Here is an 18,469-nt window from a genome sequence, read left to right as displayed (position 1 = left end):
AGAGTGTTTATCTCAACCTCATGACATAGTATTAGATAATTTGTTTAACTAATTTTAGAGGTAGGTTTTTTAAGTGGCAAAATGAGGAGGATAATTCTTAGTAAGGCTTGGGAAGTGTTTCATATTCTAAGGAAATCGAACAATCCCTGTTTAATTTAACAGTTAGAAAAATATTGTCACCCGTTTCATAACTTTAAATAAAGTTCGGATTGTTTTCCTACAATTTTACCAGAAGCTAATTTGCAAAAAAAACTCATCAGTGCACGATTGTTTCCAATTAAAAATAATGTAATTTGCTCAATTCTGTTGGTACATTATACATTTTGCCTTTCTTTATTTGCCATCCAATGTAATTGTAAAACAGCATTTATTTTTAAGATATCGCTGAAAAGTCTTTATTTGCACATACATATTTAAAGATAGCATGCTGAATCCCAAATAGTAAAAGCCTCATTCATTTGGCAAATAACGAATTATCCTTAGTCACAAGAGCAACAGATATATATTTTTCTTTCTTTTACTAGTTGCTCAGCATGGCTTTGCAATTTGCATAGGAAGCTCAGAAGAAATAGAATCTAGTGGTCAAATATGCACTATGTAATTTAAAAGTTACTATACAGTACTGCGTGCCTAATTGTCGATTTCTGTTTTCCTTGTTTTTCAATTTCAGAAATTTGTCTCCTGACAAAGGGCCGTCGTACCGCCAGTGTGAGGGCGGACACCTATTGTCGCCTGTATTCCCTTTCAGTGGACAATTTCAACGAAGTGCTGGAAGAGTATCCAATGATGAGAAGGGCTTTTGAAACGGTGGCAATCGACAGACTAGATAGGATAGGTATTATTTTCATTTGTATTATGCATATAGTTTCCTACCGTTTTTCACATTATTATTTACACTGTTGAGTATTACAGGATTAAAATACTTTTCCAAAAAAGAAGATGGGTGGATAGATTGATGGATGATTGGATGGATGGATTGACGGATAGATGGATGGATTTAGCAATATGTGCATGAAGATAATTAAGAAACTGAAAAAAATATATTTCTTGTAACCTGGTATTATTTCCCAGGAACCACTACTGTGTGTTATGAAACAGTGTTTGATCAAAGTTCCCAAAAAATATATATATATATATATACACATATTTATGTTCTTTATGTGATCGTATAAGAAATCATTGCCTATCTTCATCTAATTCTAAGATTTACATAACATCATTGGAATTAGGTGCACATTATTCTGCTCTACCCTGACATTTTCAAAAATTTGAATTATGTGCCCTCCTTTTAAAATGGCTAATATTATTAATATTATCTCAAGTCAAAATGTGCATATAACTATGCCAGTCAGTCATGTGCAGCAGCAATATAATGTTCATTTATTATGGGCCTGATTCACAAAAGAAACTTACACTTTTGTGTAGGTTTGCTTTTTTTTATGGTATTCAGAAACCACAATTTACATTTTACTGATGGTAATTTTACAACTGTGGAAACAGCCTCACCTAAAAGATAGACCTGCCGTATCTTTTCATGTGTGGAGTTTTCCTCCCAGACAGCAGAGTCTCTGCGGTAGTAAAATTACCGCTAGTAAAATTAAACTTAAGGGGGCTTATTTATGAGAGTCATGCGTCACGTTTGCACCACGTAAGTGGTACAGGTATGAAGCAGGGCTCTCATAAACATTTATGAAGCTGAGAGGCTTTGGGTGGCCTCATAAATCATGAGTAATGTGAAGCAGCGCATATCGCTGAGCCGCCTTATTCTGCGCCAGCATTGTAGTGTTTTTTTTCCCAGAACACCCATGGAATTTGACGCTGTCCCAGATTTAGAAAGTGATAAGCCTGGAGAAGCATCACATCCATACACCTATCGGCATTTTGCAGCACACATGGAAAGTGGAAAAGGCCTCGTAGGATTGTTTTTGTGCAGGAAGGTACCCCTTCTGCAAAAAAATAATCTTGCCATCAATGGAGGTACCCTTGCACCACTGTGCAAGGGTGCCTATATTTGCGCTAGGCTGCCAAAATGGCACTTGTGCAGGCAGACAGGTCAGGTAATACGGTGCATTGCTGCACTTTCACTTTGGTGTGTAGGGCAGTGCAGCACGGTGCCTTCCTGCACTGCCCTATGCCAAAATGCATAAATGAGGCCCGTAGTTTGTAAATACCAAAAAATAGTAAACATACACAAAAGTGTATGTTCACCATAGTGAATCATCCCCTATCTGTTTAATATGAAGTAATCCATAATGTAACTGTAGTCGAAGCAAAAAAGAACATGATTCTCGTAGTAATGCACTTGCACTTTTCTGGTTTCCCTTTCCCCTAATGTCTCTTGCTTTTTTTGTTCTTTTTTTAAGTTCAGAAAAAAAATTTATTAGGCAAAAAGAAAAAAAAAAACAGCAGGGTGTCAATACAAAGTACAAGGGTAATTCAGAAATGATTGAAGAAAAGGAGAAATACAAAAACAATAATAGTCAATTAGAGCAATATGGCAAAATCAATAATGAATGCTAATCATGGGCTTTAAAGCGAAACAAAGGAAATACAATGATTATTAAAAAAAAAGTAATACAGCTATGCAGAGGTTGACATATATAAGGTGATAATGAAGGAGAAAGGAAATGTCAAGGGTAATTAAGGGGGTTTGGAGACTTCTTGTTGGGCAGGTTGTGGAGGAAATGAACGGTTGGCACATGCATCAAGGTATAGCGTGATAGGAAGCCATACGTTCATATGTTTCGTAGCCATATGAATAGGAAAGACAAAAGCAGTATCCAATCTGTGATTATGACACACATTGTACCACCATGCTTTAAAGGAGATATTGGAAGAATTTTTCCAGTTAACGTGATCTGTTGAAACGCAACAGCCAATAACAGATCAATAATCTGAACATTAAGTTCAACATCTTCCCAGCAAAGGGAAAGGCTTCCTAAAAAGATGTGGGTAAGGGAAAAGGGAATGCAAGTGTGGAAAATTACATCAATTTGAGCCCAAACCTGTAGCCAGAAGACATGGACAGATTTACAGAGGAACAGCATATGAAATAAGGTTGCGTGTGGGGAGGAGCATGACCAACAAATGTCTGGAGTTGCGGAAAACCGTTTGTTAAGGTCAAATGGCGTAAAAAGTAGTCTGTTGTAGATAAAAAGCAGGGATTGCGTCAAGGACGCTGCCCTAGATGATTTGCGGATCTTAGTCCATATCTTGTCCCATAAAGATACCGGCCAGGATGTAGCAAGGTCACATTCCCATTGTTCCTCCGCCTAAGATTTAGGCCTAATAGACTCTCTAGTGTGAAGATATTTGTAAATAGTCGAAGCTTTGGAAGTGGTTCGCAGAAAGGAGTGAAGTAGGGAAATGGAGGTGGGGGATGTGGAAGGAACATGTAATTGTGAAAGTCAAGTGTAAATCGTCATGACTGTCCCTTGAAGTAGAGAATATTTGTGGACACAAGAGGTGGGTCAATCATAAGAGGAGCAAAGAGTTGAAAAAGGTATGAAAATAGAGTGTGAAAATAATCGGGAAATCCAGATTAATCCTTTTTGCCTCCAAGGCTTCCAATAAAAGGGTTTATTATGAATCAATAGGTTTGTATTGTGCCAGTTGTGGAATTCGGCAACTGTAGTAGGGGGAGGAGGAATGGAAGGTGTAAGTAGTTTGGTAGTAAATTTGTGGATGGGAGTAGAAATTGAAGGGGGTTTGCGTGAAAAGGATATGTATTCAGCAAACGAGAAAGGGGAAAGAGATGTTCAACTTTAGCCCATAAAGGACAAGGAGAGACAGGATCTTGTAACCAAAAGGAAGCTTGTCTTGACAGAAATGCTTTTTGATAAGCCGGAAAGTCTGGGAAATTGACTCCGCCTTCTGATTTGGGATGTATTAGTCTAGCTAGGGACATCCTAGACTTTTTGTTGTTCCAAAGGAAGGAAGACAAAACCAAATAAATTTTCTTGAAAAATTTAGAGGGGAAAGGTACTGGAATGTTAAAAATCGTGTAAAGAACTATAGGGGATAACATCATCTTAATGGTGTCAAGGCGACCCCACCAAGACAAATAAAGAGGGTGCCATTTGGCTGTTACATCTGAGATTTTTGGGATGCATTTATTCAGACAGAGGGAGACAGTATCTGAAAGAGAAGGAGTGATGTACAGACCTAAGTATTTGATATGTGAGAAGCTCCAAGTGAAATTAGAAGCGCTGAAATCAGGTTTGAAAGTAAATTTCGTCAAGGGCAGAATCTCACATTTATTATTATTGAGTTTATAGCCAGATATTAGGGAATAATCCGGTACTTCGTCAAGGAAAGCGGGAATTGAGTCAGTGGGATTAGAAATGAAAAGTAAAATGTCGTCAGCGTATGCAGCAAGCTTGACGTGGGAGTGCATGGTTTGAAAACCGTGAATGTTAGGGTTTTGACGACGTTTGGATAAGAAAGGTTCCAGAGCCAAATTGAAAAGAAAAAGGGACAAAGGACATCCTTGACGAACACCTCTGCCAAGATCAAAAAAGGAGGAAACTAGGCCATTGGCGCATACTGCTGCGCGCGGACTGGAATACAGCAGGGAAATCAAAGAAATAAATCTTGGACCAAAACCAAACCAATTAAGGGTGTGGAAAAGATTGGACAATTCAACCCTGTTGAACGCCTTTTCGGCATCTAAGGCTATCGCTGCGAGGGATTGATGCAAACGTGGGGATTTAGATAGGACATTAAACGAAAGTCTAGTATTGTCGGTGATAAATTGACCCTTAACAAAACCAGACTGCTCCTCACCCAAAAGGTCAAGGAGCAGAAGGTCCAGTCGTGCCGCCAATGATTTGGCGAGTATTTTATAGTCGATATTGACCAGAGAAATAGGCCTGTAATTTTTGCAGTGCTTGATATTTTTCCCCTCTTTGGGTATAAGGCAGATGTGGGCATCAGAAAAGGAACCTGAGGACCTGCCCAAAGCAGTGAATGTGTCTATGAGAGAATGTAATTTCGGAATAAGTAACTTTGAAAAATGGAGGAAGAATTCAAATGTAAAACCGTCCGGTCCAGGGGCTTTGTCTTTTTTGAGATGTTGGAGTGCAGTAAACAATTCTCGTTGAGATATATCGGATTCCAAATGAGAGAGGTCGAGGGGAAAATGTTCAGTTTTACGTATGGTAGAGAAGAAGCGTGCCAGAGATTGGGGAGAGTGTTGAGGTTCAGAAGAATAAAGGTTTTTGTAAAAAAGGGAAAATTCAGTGAGGATGTCAACATCTTTATGCTTAAGATCCAAATTAGTATCATAAATGGATTCAATATTCAACTTATTATGCTTGACTTTCAAATAGTTTGCTCAAATTTTCCCTGCCTTATTCCTGCCCCCATAAAACTTTGCACTTGATTTCAATAAATACAAGGAGGCATCTTCTGTGGATTTTTTGTTAAATTTCATCTTAGCGGCAACAAGGGCTGTCAGACTATCTTGTGAATGTGAAGTATAATAGGCGTGTTCCAATCTCTTGATATCTTGAAGGAATCCCCAGTGGACTTGCGAGCGGCTGTTCGTTTTTTCGCCACAAACCGAATTATAAGCAGCAGCTTTAGGCAGTATGTCAACATTAATTAAAACAGGGGCATGATCCAATAGTAAAATTGGACCAATTTCAGCAATAGTAAGAGTTTGGGCAATATTGTGGGTAACAAAAATGTAGTCAATCCGTGACTGGGAATGATGGGAAGGGGAATAAAAAGTGAACTCTTTTGTCGCCGGATTACAGAGCCGCCAAGTGTCAATGAGTTTATGTTGGGAGATAGCTTGAACAAAGAGTTTCTGAGATTTGTTTGGAATATAAGGAGCAGTAGAGATCCTGTCCAGGAAGGAGTCAAGGGGCTGGTTACAGTCTCCTGCTAAGATACAATTGTCATCAACAAATCGAGTGATGTGTTGAGACAGGGCACGCCAAAAGGTAGGATCACCACCAGTGGGTGCATAAACATTGAGAAGAGAGATTGGAACACCTCTAAGAGTTAGTCTGACATGTATCCATCTACCTTCAGCATCCGACTCTTGAGATATCAAGGAATGAGATAGGGATTTACGACATAAGATCGCTACCCCATTACGTTTGCCGTCACCCTGAGAGTAATAGACTTCACCCACCCAACCCATCAGAGAGGTGGGTTTCTTGCAGAAATGCAAAATCGACATTTGGGGGCTCCTTAGGATGCCGGACCACCCTAGAGGAGGAGGGACCGTCCGCAGGGGCCGCGGCGGTCCCTCCAGTGCAATTAGGATGTGCCAGGGTGACGGTCACATCCTCTATCTTTAACATTGTGGCGGGTGCAGCTTCAAGCTGCACCCGCCGCAATGTTAAAAATGCATGCACCGCATTTGCGTGCACAAAGCGGCAGGCACCACGCAGTGCCTGCAGCTTTGTTCACGCAAATGCAGGGGGGTACCATAGGTACCCCCCATGTGCACCCCACACCCCCCCTTCACCCAGGGGGCCCGCAACGGGCCCCCGAAGTGAAGGTCTGTATGCTTTTCCACGGCGGAAAAGCCGCCGCGGAAAAGCATTCATTTTACACCATCCTAATATAGACACCGCCAGCCATGTTAGAGCTTTTCCGCCGTGGTTGTAAGCCAACCGCGTCGGAAAAGCGGCGGACTAAAACCAGGACCCACCAGCCATCCTAATGTGGCGGTGGGTCTTTGGTGGGTCCGCATAGGATTTTCCTCATCCTCCGGGCCGGCGGTGGCTTCCGCCGGCCCGGAGGATGCGGAAAATCCTCCATCATAATGTGCCCCCTAATGTAGCTAGGTGGGACAGGATTCTTTGCCGTTTAATTGGGGAGTTGATACCCTTAACATTTCATGTAACTATTTTCAATGACATGGTGTGTATAACATATTATAATAAACATAGTGAAAAAATTCAGAAGAAAAGCCCATGAGAAAAAGCAAGCGAAGGAGAAGTGAATGTATGTGAAAGATAGAAAGGAGGAAGAGATAAAGCAGAGAAATGAGGAAAAGTGTGAGGAAAAGGAGAGCAAAAGAAAAGTGAGTAAAAAAGAGGAAAAAAGTAAGAGGAAATGAATATGTGCTAGGAAATGAAAGACACAGCGAGAGCACAGAAGGAAGAGAAAAAACATAGTTGGAGCTAGGAAAAGTAACATCCATGAACAAAAAGAGGAAAAAAGTAAGAGGAAATGAATATATGCTAGGAAATTAAAGACACAGCGAGAGCACAGAAGGAAGAGCAAAAACATAGTTTGAGCTAGGAAAAGTAACATCCATGTACAAATAGAAAAGGAAGATTTGGAGAAAGAGAGAAGGAGAGGACATATAGAGAAACATAGGGAAGAACCAAGGGAACAACATACCTACATACGAAAAAAAACGAGGTGGAGGGGGGATGGGACCACATGGATAAGGCAACACATCCAAGTTCAGCCGAGCGGGAAACCGGGGAGACATCATCAAACAGGGGAAGGATTCCCATGAGGACGAGGGAGAAGAACAAAGGATTAGGATAGAGACTGAAATGGAACAGTAAATATGAACAACAATAAACATTACAAGTCTAAGAAAAATAAGTGCCTGAATATTCAAAACTATATACAAAAGTGAAGAGGACAAAATGCATTAAACACTATAACTCATCCAGGAAATGAAGGTGAGGAAGCAGAAGAGTCCATGGTGTATGTCTTACGTGAATTAATAAACCTTTGCAGACGCGTCGGATCCTCGTAGGTGGTCGGTCTGTTGTTGTAGGTGACCTTGAACAGACAAGGATAGTAAAGGCCATATCTAGCTCCCATTCGAGCGGAGATCCTCTCTCATATTTAGAAAGGCCTTTCGACAGTTGGCGGTGGCTTTAGCATAGTCTTGAGCAAAGAACAAGGAGGAACCAGACCATGTTAATTTTGGAGAAGACTTGACCGCTGCTAGAACCTTTAGGAGATCTGTGTACTCTAAGAAGTAGAGGATGACGCCTCTCGGTCTTTGTGAAGGTGAGGCCAAAGTAAGAGGACGACCCAATCGATGAGCACGTTGTATATTGAGAACTGTGCCTTCTTGTAGATGGAGTAGTTTGGAAAGCAATGACTTGAAGAAGGAAAGTGGGTTGGAGCCCTCAAGTCCTTCTGCTAATCCGTAAATGCGGAGGTTGTTGCGTCTGTTTCGATTTTCCAAATCCTCCACCTGTTTCTGGAGGGTAGAAATTTGAGAGTGTAGATGAGAAACTGTGGAGCAGGTGTCAGTAAAGGACGCAACAGATTGTTCAACAGAAGATACTCTTGCTTCAAGTTGTGACCAATTATCAGTGAGAGTCTGGAGTTTAACGTTGATTTCCTCCAGTAGTAGTTCCATAGAGACCTGTGAAGGTTGCTTAAGTGGTGAGGGAGGATCTTTTTTTAGTCTTTTGGTGTTAGTTTTCCCCAGCACAAGGTGGGAGGTTTCCATTGTTGTATCCGAACTTGAAAGAGTTAAAGAGTCTTCCAGTTTGGAAAAGGCCGAGAAGATCTTGGAGTTTTTCACAAAAACACTCTTTGTTGCGCGGGGTAGATGCGACGAAGATTTGAGTCTACCCATTCAACATGTGTCACTTGACACGCATCATAAGAGGTACATGAGGCAAGAGATAGCCTTGTAGAGAAAATCATAGGAAGTTGGAAAGTAGTTGCTTGAGTGGAAGAATTGCAATAATCAGCGTTAAAAAAAAAAAAAAAGCTGAAATGTTCGGAGCGCAGAATAATCGCAGTAAATGAGCTGGTCACCATTAAATAACTTCTGACATAAAAAAAAGAGGTTTTGGTAGACATCCAGGCTGGGACGATGAGATGAAGAGTATGAGCAGACAAATTGGCACATTAAAGTAGATGCAAATGCCAACATCTCAACTCAATAATATATGAAAATGATGGTTGTGCAAGTCATTATGTAGGTCTTGCCAGCTGAGGTGAAGAGCGCAAGGAAGTAGAGGAGTACTCCCCTCATTGAAGATCAAGACAGCCAAGGTGAATGGAGAAGGTGAGGAGACCCACGCTAAAATAAACACCAGCGCGTGCATTCACGAAATGGCCGCTCCACCTCGGGCCATGACAGAAGGGCAAAGCTGACACATGTCGAGAAACAAAGAAGAGGAACGCCAGGGGCTACAGGAGCACCAAAATCCAGCTGAATGAGGGCATAAAAGGCAAGTTCCTTTGTCAGAGGATACATCAAGTCGCCAAAAGGAGGAAGAGTGGAAAGACGCACAAGCATCGCAAAATGGCGGCCGCACCAGTAGCGGGACCGCGGAACTTACTGCGACAAAGTTCTCCGCCTAAGAATCAAGAAGAGAGCGTCCAAACACCTCGAAAATGTGCCGGCACATTCCGGTACGGCTGTGTAACGTCCAAACAGGAAAAGGTGGTCGCCGAGCTTCAGGTCCCACGGAGCTGCCGCGGAGCCTCACTCGAACGCCGCCATTATCCTCCGGCGCCAAGCCACGCCCCGTCTCTTGCTTTTTGAATGCCTGCATTGTTGTAAATTCTATTTCTATTTCGCTCTCTGCTTTTTATTTCCAAGTCTCTATACTGTTTCATGGGCATTTTTTGTTCTAATTCTTTGTGTGTTATATAGGAGTAGCTTGTCTTTATCTGATCCCATTTAAAATATCACCTTAGTGCTAGCTGCCACCATTGTAGCTTGCTGAGCTAAACATATTTATTGATTTCGATGTTCAAGGATTTCTTCAGGATTGAACGCATTATGGGGTACATTTACAAAGGCATGTAAAAGTGCATTACAGAGTGTTACAGAAGTTATACTTCACAGACTCATAAATGCCTTTGTGAATTGGCCTTGTGTATTTTATAGTGCACATTTTGTAACGTTAGTTTGCCTTACTTGTACATAGTCAAGCTATTACATCTTGTTCACAACAGTTTGAGTCATGTAAGTCGGCTGCAGCTGCAGTTCTCATGGATTCTCACCTGCTAGATTTTTTAACATAAAAAGCAGGGTATCTAGGGTCTATGAACATGGGGAACTGAAAGTTTTAGCAAACAGGAATCTGCCTAGACTGTTTTGGAAGCTGATAGACAGAGGAGGAGCTACTGGCGATGGGATGTAATGGGCAGAATGGTTCAGTAAAACCTAGCATCCCTTTTACAAAATCATTTGTTAGTTTGTGAATGCATAATTTATGTAATGGCGATAGTAATCTACAGTTGTTTGTGTATTAGCAAACAATAGGGACGATGGCATATGTGAATCATGAATATTGGGATGTAAGGCATTAAGTGCATGAATCATATACATGGCTCCCTTGTACCTATTCTTTTATCCTCAAGTGCATTCACTGCATTGCTTGCAATACACATGCACAAGGTTAGGAAAACTGAGGGATTCATTTAAAAACTCTTTGATTACTTTTTTAATACATTTCTAATATTTGCACGATAAAGAACATCCCTTCCTACATATTACTTATGCATTTAAAACTATTGACTTTATACACAAGGGGGGGTCTTGTCCATACGGGACCAAGTAGGACAATATAATTAAATAAACAATTACTTGGTCTCGAATTTTCATCAAGCTGCTCTTAATTTAAAGCAGGCTCTGTGCTTCGATAAATTTATTCAAAAGCACCAGCGTTTTACTCATACATTTTCTTTCTCATTAATTTTGAAGAATTTTATGATTTTCAACATGTCTGAGTTTGACACACCATGAAACAATTTTCAATCATAAGTGATCATAAACAATAAATAACAAACAATCTGTGCATCAAAAAATATGCAGTAAATTACTCAGCTTAATACATATAGTCAAAATATACATTGCATCAGTACACCAGTGATTTTTGACACTATAGTCCTATCTTTAGTTTCCTCACGGATTTACATGCTAATGTAACTTTATTGTATATATCCACAGCTCAGGTGAACACTACTTATTCAGGGGGCACCTTCCTGCACAAAAATAATCCCCTTAGGTATAACGAAGAGAAATAAGATATTTCTCCTAGTTACACATCACCTGGGAAGGACGAAGCATGTTGGCGCATTCCCAAGTCTGTCATCAATGGTAAATCTAGGAATGCATCAAAATCCATGGGTGTTGCATGGGAACACCCATGCAACGCCCATGCAATGCTTCCCTGGGGCAGAGTAGCGCAGTGCAGTGGCTTGCACTGCAGTGCATTGCTCTGGATTTATCAAGCTACTCGGGCCATGCAAGTGGCCACGTGTGGCTTGATAAATCACGTTTTATGGTTGCGTCATGCATGTACCACATTGCTTGATGCAAAAACGGCACAGCTCATAGATAAATATGGCCCTCAGTTTGGGGACTTCAGGCCCTAGAAACCCCCAGGAGAAAAGGGGATGAGGTGGCAGTTTTACTCTGCTCTTATGGCGATAGAGTGCCATTGATACTCCTCCTGCATAAGAGACAAAGAGACTGTGTGTGGGGACTACAGGCCACAGAAACTCCTAGGACGCAAAAGCGAGAGGGAGGAGGAGGTGGGGCTACCCTGCACTTTGCACTTCACCCTTCACTGGTCATCATCTGGAAGATGCTGGGCCACCCCGGTAAACAACCTTTACAACGCAACTTTTACCACGCAGTGCCTTTACAACGCAACTTTTACAACGCAAACCATTACAACGCATTGCGCTGGGGGCGCTCTAGGATAGGGAATATGTTTAATGTACTATCCAACACCTTCCCTACTATCCACGGGGACTGGAGTTGGAATAGTAAATTAAACAATTCACTATCCAGCGCCTAAAAGCACTATGCGTTGTAATGGTATGCGTTGTAAAAACCGCGATGTAAAAGCATGCGATGTAAAAGCATGCGTTGTAATGTCATACATCCGGACACCCCTCTTGGGCCAATGCTTTGGGATCATCAACCCCATTGGGCGGTGGAACATTTGCCTTTTATCTTGTTTATCCCATACTAATAGAGCTGACTAAAACAGGAGATGTCTCAGCCAAATGACCTGAGCTGATTTTCCACATCCATCTTAGTTTGAATAGTGTTTGAAAGATTCCTTCAATTATTGTGTATATGTTGTGTGTCACCCGTGAGAAATTATTGATGGCCAAGCAATAATCTGAATAAATGGGAATTTAATGCAGTCTAGCCCTTGCAGAGGTTGAAATATTCACAACCCATGCTGTAAAAAGCAAAAGGAAAAGATGTCATGAAAACCTCTGTTCACTGAATTGAGTTCAGCTCATTTATCAATAGGAATACATTTTTCTTTTGAACTGCTTTAAAATCTTCTACCTTGAATACAGAGTTCATTTATGTAGATGAATAGACTGTAGATATTTTTGCATCTTTCTCATGTCTAGAAATGCTGCAATGTTGGTAATCCCTTCTTAGTGTAGAGCATAGGATAGATCTAGTGCAATTCTTTCTGCAGTAATCAATCTAGTTACTGCTTGTCTTAAATTGTGCTGAACTCTGCAACAGATTGGATGCCGGCCAAACAATTTACCATTTGAAACAGTACAGTATATATGTTTTAAGTTGAATATACAGTGTTAAATTTTTGAGTATCCGTGAGATATCTTCAAAATTTTGTCTTCAGTTCATTTGACCTACTTCAGTACTTTCTCCAGGCTCCAAAGCTCTATACCAAAGCTAAGGTGGCACTAATTTTAGCATTGATTTATCTTGTCAAGTGTTTTGCCTATATATGTAGCATACATCTCAAGAGCATTTGCCACTTGTGTCTGTGTTTTTAAACCTCAGTCTAAAATGACCTTGATAATCTGTTTTGAGCATAGGCAAACCTTGAGACAATTCTTTTCTTAAAGATTTATTTTCCAAGGCATTGTAGTATTTTTTAACTATCTACATAGATCTACCACTTAAGAATAAGTGTTTTTTTTGTTTCAATTTGTTAGTTTACTCCTGCTTTTACAAAGCAAATTATAGTGACTGGAAGCAGTGGGTAGTTGTGTTATATTAGTTGTATTTATAAAAAAAGCATTGTCACTTGAGGGCCTCCAATGCTACGAAAAGAGCACTAAGAAGCTAAACGTATGAGGAAGTTATTTGAAAAGTAAATTTTGAAAGGTGATTTGAACAAGGCTGCAGTTGCTTCGTTCCAGAGCTGAGGCACATAGACTGAGGAGAAGCGCCCTTCAGTCTAAGATTTAAAAAGTTTAGGAACTTTTAAAACAAGTCGTTCAAAGAACGATAGAGGTCTATCAGGTAAATATATTTTAATCTACTTGGATGTGAAATTTAATGTAGTGCCATACACAATACACTGTACTATACAAAGAACTTTAGAATTTTATACATTTGGATTGGAAGCCAGTGAGGTTGTTTTCGAATAGAAGGGGAGTGACTAAACCAAGGTTTACCCAACACCAATTTGGCAGTTTCTATTTGTATGGATTGTGTGAGAAAATGCACCTTTTTGTGTGGTCATTCCACTGTTTGCTGAATTATATTGAAGGTTTGAAGGCTCTGCTCACTGGTGCTTTGCTGTCAGTGCCCAGATGTATGTTCTCTGCCAATTAAAACATATGCAAATGGATTCATACCTGATTTGCTAATTTAACTTTCTTAGAAATCCAAGGCATAGGGTTCAGAAATTGCACCAATGGCATAGGAAGTTAAAAGGTCACCGGTGGACTGCTGCATACATTATGCTATCCACTAGGTAAGCATGGCTTCAGACCTGCCATTGTAGCCTGAATACTGCAATGCGATCTGTTAAAATAACCCTCTTTAACACAAAAACACAACCTTTTATATATTAGTAAGCTACCCCATGTAAGCGTTGCAGCCTACAAGGAAGGGTGCATGGTATTTAAAATTGAGACATATAGAATATTAATGTTAAGATATACAGACAATGTGGATTCACAGAAAGCTATTGTCACTGTGACAGTCCTAGCAGTCCTATGCAGTATACAGATTAACATACTAATACTCTATCTAGAGAATGGAACCAGCTAGAAAAATAATGAAACCACTAATTTTTATAGTTTTATAAATCTAATTCCATGGTGAGGGCTGATTTCTAAACAATGGTAAGGACATTTAACATTTGGAAGTTACCTTTTACCTGTCTAAACAGTCAGAAGGGTAATGAACATTACACCTGCCAGTTCACAGTCTGTGCTTAGTCCAGGAAGAGCAATGAAAGAGATGTGAAATTTCTCCCAGAAGCACAAATTAGGCTGACCCGAATGGACAGAGATGACTCCTCTGATCTCCATAGAATATGCACAATTGGGGCGGTGGCATTCTGCTGACACCACAGTGTCAAATTCTTGCTGTTGGGCGACATGTAACACATTGGCACACTTTAATGGGAGAGAACAGGGTGTCATGATAATTCCTGTATATGTCCTGTCTATTTGCTGAAGGGCCTTACTAGTTCCCTACCAGAGTTATGTCCCTGAATTTATTGTGGGTACAGTGCCTGCTTCAAACTGGAGTTTAATGCTTGATGTAGGAGGATGCTGGGATTAGAATAGCTCACAATGCAACGCACCTAAGATACACATCCAGTAGCCCAAGTTTAGTGTGTTCTTCACCATCCTGGATTAGCCCTGACTCATTGCATTTTTGGCTTGTTTACAGTGCATTACAGAGGAACTACTGGAACAATAGGTAGTGTTGTCCCTGAGAACATTTACCCTATTGGTTCAGTAGTGCCCAGAAGTCAATCCTATTCATTAGCTTGGGCCAAGCATAACGATAGTACCCCAGGAATCCATCATCAGAACACTGCTGGACTGATATTGGATGCCAGGGAGACTGAACCTGATGCATTTGGCATCTGTGACCTGTGAGAATGACTTGAGGATGTTGGACATAAGGAAGATGAAGAGGACTTTCCCTGAGAGTCACTAAGGCTCTCTCGGGGCATCAGAAGTGTATTCCTGTGGCAAAAGTAGTTGGGGACTTTTTAAAAAACCTTTGCTCCGAAACTCCAGACTTTCAAGGGGACCAACTGTGAAAAGTATCTGCCCCGCACTTCCATGACGTCGGTTTGAATTTCAGGTTTGTCCCATGTGAAGAAGAGATTTTCCTTAGAAACATGACCTTTTCAGATTGGGGCTTACACGCTTTTTCCAGCTTCACTACTTGGTGTATCCATTCCCTGCTGTATTGCCTCAAACCACACCTAGGGCTCGATTAGGATCGCGGTTTTCCCGCATCCTCCGGTCCGGCGGAAGCCAGCACCGACCCGGAGGATGCGGGAAAACAGCTGGGGATGCACAAAAGACCCACCGCCAAATTAGGATGGCGGTGGGTCTCAAAATCCGTCCACAGCTTTTCCGCCGCAGTCGCCTTCCGACCACGGCGGAAAAGCTCTAACATGGCTGGCAGTGTCTATCAGACACCGCCAGCCATATTAGGATGGCGGAAATCATATGCTTTTCCACGGCGGCTTTTCCGCCGTGGAAAAGCATACGGACATTGACTTTGGGGGCCCGTTGCGGGCCCCCTTGGTGAAGGGGACGTCGGGGGTGCACATGGGGGGTACCTATGGTACCCCCCTGCATTTGTATGCAGAAATTGGCAGGCACCACACGGTGCCTGCCGCTTTCTGCATACAAATGCAATGTATGCATTTTTTACAATTGCGGTGGGCTCAGCTTGAAGCCGCACCCGCCGCAATGGTAAAAATAGAGGATGTGACCGCCAGGGTGGCGGTCACATCCTAATTGGACAGGAGGGAACTCCGCAGGCCATGCGGAGGTTCCCTCCTCCTCTATGGTCGCGGACGGACTCAAGTCCGTCCGCGATCATAATGGGCCCTCTAGATCTCTGTCTAATGCAACAATCTACCATTGGCGCTTTGTATTTCTTGGTGCTTTGTCCGGTTAACATTTTTAATATTGTTAAAATTCTTACCTCATTTCCCACTTACTGGATTTCTGTTGCTTGGGTTTTATTTAATGTATTTATTTATTTTTATTTATTTATTTTATTTATTATGTCTTCTTTTTATAACAATTGAAGTGGGAGTTCATACCTCAGTTCCTCCTTACTGGATTTCTGTTATTTTGTTTGTATTTTAATTATTACGTTTTCAATTGAACTTTTTTAGCATTTTGGTACTTTTAAATGCTTTACATATTTTCCCTGAGTTAAATCTGTCTACTCATGCCATACCTCTCAAAGGCGGAGCTCAAGTTTAAGGTATTGAAACCTTTGACTGCACCTAACCAGAGAGTGTCTTTATTACCTGTGGTGGACAATAATTCTCACAACTGGTGAAGAAGAGAACGTTTTATATTGAGGTACAGGATGTATCAGTAGTGCATTCTCTATTCCAAAATGGCATTGATGGCTACAGTTCTGCTCTCAGTTGTTAAGTAAGGCAGAATCGGCCGCAATTGGTGCGGATGGAAAGTGTATCTTGATCAAATTTCCTTTATTTTTGCATTATTGATTAAAATTAACATACGATCTGATATCAAATTGCCCCACCTCCTCCTTTACTTTGGTGGCAGTGTGTGCTTAACCCTCCCCGATACCAGTAAACTCAGCTAGGAATCTGCGTTTTCAATTTGACAATGAACTGTCATGCAAGGCTCAAATTAATAAGGTCACCTCTGTGTGTTTCGGCAAGCTTTGTATGATTCGTAAAATTCTCCCTTACCTGCCTCTGGAGACACGTTGGACCGTCATCCATGCTCTTATAGCATCACACTTGGATTACGCAATAAGCCTCTATGTGGGAGCTCCAGCCTATCTGATTAAGTGTCTGCAGATTGTGCAGAATTCTGCAGCAAGGCTGGTATGTAATACCCCCTACCGTCACTCAATAGCCCCATATCTGCTGAAACTACACTGGTTGCCTGTTACTAGCCGCATCCAGTTTAAATCCTTGTTCCTGGCTTTCAGGGCGCTAAAAGGCCAAGGGCCTGCTTATCTGAGATCCCAGCTCAAGCTTGCCCAGTCCAATTGAGCTCTCAGATCGAATCATCTCTGTCTCCTTCGCCCTCCCCGTTTTCGCCACTCCAGAATGGGGGGCAGAGCTTTTGCCGTTGTTACTGCTAAATCTTGGAATAGCCTGCCACTCCACCTACGTTTGACTGAATCTGAATCTCTGTTTAGGCGTAGCTTAAAAACCTGGTTGTTCTCCAACTTACAGCTTCGCTAGATACTCTTGCTGCTCCTTAGCGGTAGCGCCGGGACACCCCCATTGGGGGTAGCTGCGCGCTTTATAAGCTTCAAAATAAATAAATAATAATTATCAGCAGCCGTTAAAAACCAATACTATACAGTTAAGTAAGGCAGAAGCAGATGCAATTGGTGCAGATGGAAAGTGTATCTTGATCAAAGTTCCTTTATTTTTGCACGATTAATTAAAATTAACATACGATCTGATATCAGCAGCAGTTAAAAACCAATACTAAACACATCAAGATAACCAACTGTGTGGCGTTTAGACACTTATCTGATAAAAGTACAAGTAATGAATCCAGTCTCATCATCCTTCACTTGAAAGAACGTGCAACTGTTGTAAGTGCAAAGCAGCAGAGAAGATAGCAAAACAAAAAAAATCCACACCCTTTTGAGTCTAAGATGCTGGTGATGAAAATGTCAGACAACCCATTGTAAGTAGAAATAAAAAATAAACTCTAATTCTTTTGGTAATCAAATAAATTGTGGGTGGTTAAAATGGTCCACATCAAAGGGCTGTTAGAGTACAATGGGAACATGTTTCCCTCAAGTTCATCTGATGGCAATAAGTTACAACTAACACAAGCCTTGCATAGTAATGTAAATCTCTTGACATGAGCTCAGTCAGGGGATGTACAATACTGTCCATCGAGGTACTGTTTCAATGCTGATTTAGAAAGTGCATGTTAAAACAAACTAGTCTCCAGCAGCTTGATAACCCATCATTCAACCTTGTCGTGATAAGCATCTGCAAATGTGCCTGTTTTTTGGTAAAAGTGCAAATTCAACAAAACTTCCACAATCCTGATAACGCGGATTCCTTAAACTGCAGGTGCGTAAAGACAACCACAAACTGCTGCAAAAACTGATGACAATGCTTTGCCAATTTGCCACAGCATTCGACATTGTTACAGCCACCTCCATGTATTTTAAAAATCTTGTTTGTAGGGCATATACAGATAATAGGCAGAATGACCCTACTGAGGAGCAACAGCCTTTACATAGAGCAGAGGTCTTCAATCTGTGGGGCGCGACCCCCAGGGCGGTCGTGGAGTCCTGGGAAGGGGGTCGAGCGTGCACTTCCTTGAAACGCGTGGTTTGCCTTAGTGGCGTCGGGCTGATTGAGGGTGCTCACGGTGGAGGCCTAATTCACACCAATGGGTGAAAGACATCAAAGCCTCATTAACAAGTAAAAGGTCTTTTAAAGACCTGTGAAGTACTCGGGGGTGGCTTTGTGTGTGTCCGTGAAGCTGTTTCAGCCAGGCTCACATACACAAGGGGGGGCGGGTGGGGTGGCTGGGGGAGGAGGCTGTAGCC

The 18,469-nt window shown here is 41.4% G+C and overlaps 1 protein-coding gene across 2 annotated transcripts in view; it reads left to right on the top strand.

Moving 5' to 3' along the window:
* HCN1 (hyperpolarization activated cyclic nucleotide gated potassium channel 1) overlaps positions 1–18,469 on the top strand; it is a 1,081,228-nt gene that overhangs the window by 954,180 nt on the left and 108,579 nt on the right. For both annotated transcript variants that reach the window (XM_078675048.1, XM_078675049.1), the window contains exon 7: positions 671–835. In XM_078675048.1, coding sequence (XP_078531174.1) covers positions 671–835 — 165 coding nt within the window. The remainder of the gene's footprint in view (positions 1–670; positions 836–18,469) is intronic.

This window comes from Lissotriton helveticus, chromosome 2_1 (genome assembly GCF_964261635.1).
Source record: "Lissotriton helveticus chromosome 2_1, aLisHel1.1, whole genome shotgun sequence".
Classification (NCBI taxonomy): domain Eukaryota; kingdom Metazoa; phylum Chordata; class Amphibia; order Caudata; family Salamandridae; genus Lissotriton; species Lissotriton helveticus.
The sequence above is the reverse complement of the archived record's forward strand: the minus strand, read 5'-3'. Positions and strand labels throughout refer to the sequence as shown.